Source organism: Pterocles gutturalis, unplaced genomic scaffold (genome assembly GCF_000699245.1).
Source record: "Pterocles gutturalis isolate BGI_N339 unplaced genomic scaffold, ASM69924v1 scaffold24975, whole genome shotgun sequence".
Classification (NCBI taxonomy): Eukaryota; Metazoa; Chordata; class Aves; order Pterocliformes; family Pteroclidae; genus Pterocles; species Pterocles gutturalis.
The window spans coordinates 1-4,563 of NW_010144058.1; the positions used below are offsets into that span (position 1 = coordinate 1).

General features: G+C 45.9%; 1 protein-coding gene across 1 annotated transcript; it reads left to right on the top strand.

Annotated features, from left to right (window-relative positions):
- Positions 1 to 4: 4 nt before the first annotated feature.
- On the top strand, positions 5 to 2,927 carry ATP5O (ATP synthase, H+ transporting, mitochondrial F1 complex, O subunit; the record flags this gene model as incomplete). The annotated part of the gene is made up of 5 exons (XM_010084991.1): positions 5 to 127; positions 498 to 627; positions 744 to 856; positions 2,373 to 2,459; positions 2,752 to 2,927. Coding segments are annotated over 5 exons (567 nt in total), but the record flags the coding sequence as incomplete, so codon positions are not given.
- Positions 2,928 to 4,563: the final 1,636 nt, after the last annotated feature.

Here is a 4,563-nt window from a genome sequence, read left to right on the forward strand (position 1 = left end):
GCTCTCTCGCCCGCAGCCCCCCATCCAGGTGTACGGGCTGGAAGGGCGCTATGCCACCGCGCTGTACTCCGCCGCCACCAAGCAGAAGAAGCTGGACCAGATAGAGAAGGAGCTGAGCCGAGTGTCGGTAAGGTGTTCTTCAGCCCGCATTCGCCTCGGCTTGCCACGGGGGCGTGGGGGGGGTGGGGCTTACCTACTGCTTCTTGTTAGGAGGGAGTGTGCCCGGGTCTTGCACACTGTGAGACTTCCACTTACGGCTGGACTGCTGTCTGCACTGTGCCTCCAGTGTTCAGCTGCTTGGAAGAGAAACAGGAGGCAGGAGGAGCATCAGCTCTAAGAGAAATAATACAGTGTAAATGAGCAACACCTGGAGCTGCCATTTCACTTCCCATATCCTTCTGACCCCTTTATTTTTGCTCAGTGAATGACCGTGTTGCCTGCTTTGTGTAGCTTGGAGAGTTCCTGGTCTTTATCACATTGTTTGTGTATCTTCTTAGACTCTCTTGAAGGACCCCAAGCTATCCAGTATTGTTTTGAACCCTCATACCAAGAGCTCAGTTAAACAAAAAGCTGTGAATGATGCTTTAGCAAAAGAGAAGATGTCTCCTATTATTGTCAACCTGATGAGTGAGTAACTATTTGAATTCTGGAAAACACCCGAGGCTACTTGTTTTTACTAGTATCTAACCAAATCTGCTTCTAGTGGGTGCTTTAAACCTTTTTATCACATCTGCTTCTTACAGATTTACTTGCTGAAAACGGTCGGTTGCGTAACACTCCAGACATTGTTTCTGCATTTGGGAAGATCATGAGTGCATACCGAGGAGAAGTGCTGTGCACAGTCACCACTGCTCAGGTGAGTTAGGAACCTCTAGATCCAGCTTAACAAGTAGCGGTATAAAAGGCAAACTTTTTAAGCTTGATTTTGCTTTCTGTAGTTTAAGTACTTGCTATAGGAGTAGTGAGGAAACATCTCTACCACAATGAAAGTCTTTCTGTAAATAGTTGTTTGATATCCAACAATTATTGGTCCAAAATTAAATCTGTTCCATTTCAGCTTAACAGATAACATCTTTCCTTCATGTGGATGAACCCAGTGGCTGCTAAAAGTCAGCCTGGTCTGCAGATAACCGCTGCCCCTGTTCTTGTTTCTGTCATCAGGATCATACAGATCAGGTCAGAACTAACAGATCAGCTAGAGCCAGGCAGATACCTGATAGGACTGAGAGTGCCTTTGGTGCTCGGTGCTGTGCTTCGTGGGGAGCAGCTACCTAATTCACCACATGTAGTAGTCAGGACAAGTGGCTAACTCTGAAACTACAGGAAGACTTTTTCAAAAGTAGCAGACAGCCAAGTCTGGCTGGTGCTCAGGAAGGTGAGAAGGAAGGTGGCATCTCTGTGAGCTGTAAATGTCAGGCTGGAGGCATGGTGGTCCTGGCACTTTAGTAACTTCTTTAATGGATCCAGGCCCAGCTCTGTTAGAGCGGGAAGCTGGTCAGCTAAGTACGTAACGTGAATCCATAGCTCTTGGGTGAACTCCCTACGTGGCCTAATAAAAAGACTGATCCACTTTGGATTAACTGGCTGCCTGTAGGCCATGAGCACAAGTTGTCAGTCTAGTTAGTAGCCTTCAGGGCCATGTGGACTCACAAGCCTGTGCGAACCTTTCCACAAGTTTTCCTAAATATTTCCTGCTTCTTTTTTGTTGTTGTTGTTTTTTTCTTTTGGCTCTCAAACAGAGCCACTACTGTTCAGTGAAGTCCCTTTTGTTTCTGTCTCAGTGGTATCTGAGCAACTTGAGGGATAGCAAGGACAAAATCACAGTGTCCCTCCCGCAGGGATGTAGTTCTTCCACGGTGACAGAGGTGTACTTAGCCAGCAGCATTCTCCAAGCCAGCAGCATTCTCCAAGCCTGCAGCAGCGCTGGGAGCCTACTGCTGGTGTCCACAGTCACTGCCCAGTGGTTTACATGAAACCAAGTTTCTTAAGCTGATGATGTTAATTGTTAGAAGCAGCAAAATTAATCTTTCCTTGTACAGCCTGAACACCGCTGTGAGGTAGATATCAAGGTTTTCCATCAAGTGCCTACTTCGGCGAGTATGGATTCCTGACGCTTGCCATCTGAAAATGTCAGCATCGAACTCTTGCTGGGAATATGTGCACAAATAGCGTGATGTTTCATGATAGTAGGAGGGCACAGCTGCTGTTTCTGTGCTGTCCTTTGGGTATTCCTGTTCAAGAAGGCTGCTTAATCTGCCTTCCTCATGGAAGTGTCTTGTCTTTAGAAGAATCTGAATAGAAAATTTGGGTTCTTGTTACATCATTTGAATATTTTTTAAGTCCTTCATTTTCCTTCTGTCTATATTTTTCAGCCCTTGGATGATGCCAATGTTACTGAGCTAAAAAGTGTTCTGAGTGGATTCTTGGCTAAGGGAGAGGTGTTGAAGCTGGAGACCAAGGTCTGAATTTTTGTAAATACCTTTCATCAAGTTCATGTTAAGCTGGGCTTCTGTCTCTCTGATCTTTAAAAAAATATAATTTTACTGAATCCAGTTGCTATGTTACATAGTTTTCTGCTTTCTTGTAGACCTGAAGATGCTTTAATTACTCAGATCTTAACTTTGGAATACTGTGACTGCAAAGTTATCTTAAAAAGGCTCCTCTTTTTCCTTTTTTTTACTAGTGTAAAAATTGTATAATAGGATAACAAATTTTTGCTAATAGAATTTCTGTTCAATGTTTCTTCTTTAGACTGATCCATCAATCCTTGGTGGCATGATTGTCAACATTGGGGAGAAGTACGTGGACATGTCAACAAGGTCAAAGATCCAGAAACTCACGAAAATCATGAGAGAGACTGTCTAGCAAGCTGTCCTTGGTGTTCACAATGAAACCTGTCAGATGGAAACAATAAAATTTCTTCTTGACTAGACAGTGTGAAGTATTTTGATTCAGGAAACACAGCACTGAGGGAGAAAAGTGATGAAGCTGCAGTGAGTTTCATTCAGTTCTTACTGACATTTCGTGAGAGGGCTTGAAAATCTATCTCACCATCAATGTGGGTGAACATTGCGGTGAAAGAAATGGAGAATAATGCTCTAGCAGTTGATAAATGGGGTCACTACTGCTGAGGTTCTGTCAGTCTCCAGAGAAAACTTTGGCTCAGGGTATTGTCAGGAAGGTGGTGCAACAGTCCTGCTGCCGCATGTCCTTTGCGTGGAAGGCTTGAACACTGGAACTGCGACTGGTAGATGCTTTCAGAAATACAACAGTGGCTGCTAAAACAGTCATGTTGTCAGTGCGTTCTCAGCAGCAAACACTGTATCAGGCCCAGTTTATTTCCATGTCCATATTGTTGGAGAGTTTTGTATATGCCTTAAATTAAAATTACCATCTAAAAGCTTACTAGTGAGAGGCTAAGGTGTTTGTAACATAAAGCTGCATACAAAAATGTTTGGAACAGGACAGAGGTTCTTGACTACTTCTTGAGAGCAGCCCTGTGGAGAAGGACTTGGGGGTCCTGGTGGACGAGAAACTGGACATGAGCCAGCAGTGTGCGCTTGCAGCCTGGACGACCAACTATGTCCTGGGCTGCATCAAAAAAGGGGTGGCCAGCAGGGAGAGGGAGGTGATTGTGCCCCTCTACTCGGCTCTTCTGAGGCCCCATCTGGAGTACTGTGTCCAGGCCTGGGGCCCCCAGCACAGGAAGGACGTGGAGCTCTTGGAACGGGTCCAGAGGAGGGCCCCAAAGATAATCAGAGGGCTGGAGCACCTCTCCTATGAAGAAAGGTTGAGGGAACTGGGCTTGTTTAGCTTAGAGAAAAGAAGGCTCTGGGGAGACCTCATTGCGGCCTTCCAGTACTTCAAGGGAGCCTGTAAACAGGAGGGGGAGATTTAGGTTGGATATTAGGAGGAAGTTTTTCATTCAGAGGGTGGTGAGGCAGGGGCCCAGGTTGCCCAGAGAAGCTGTGGATGCCCCATCCCTGGAGGTGTTCAAGGCCAGGCTGGATGGGGCCCTGGGCAGCTGCTCTAGTGGTTGGCAACCCTGCCCACAGCAGGGGGGTGAAACTAGATGATCTTTAAGGTCCTTTTCAACCCAGGCCATTCTATGAGTCTATGACTAGTGAACATTATGGCAGTGTTATGACTGGCTCTGTGTGTTTCCCGGTTAACGTTTGGACATGGGTTTATAACGGTCCAGTTTCTGTCTTGAACTGCTGTGCCTCTGTTTTCTGTTTAGACAATCTTTGACAGGCTTGCAAAGGAGTGTGAAATGCCCATTTCTTCCTGTTGGTTCTTGATCAAGAACTGACATTGGACTTGGGTACAATTTTTGCAGGGGTGGGGTGTTGAACTAGTAGTGCTTGTTCCAGTTGGATTAGTATTGAAACCTGTTATCTAGCCATATTTTGGGGTGGTATTTTTTTTAGAACATTTTTGATAAAAATAAGTAGTCCTTGCAGGGGAGAGGCTGTTTAGCCCTGTGCTTTCTCTGGTCCTTGACTCTGGAAGTAGATTCCCCACCAGGGCCAGCCCAGCGTACATCCTGCTGGGGTAGGGGGT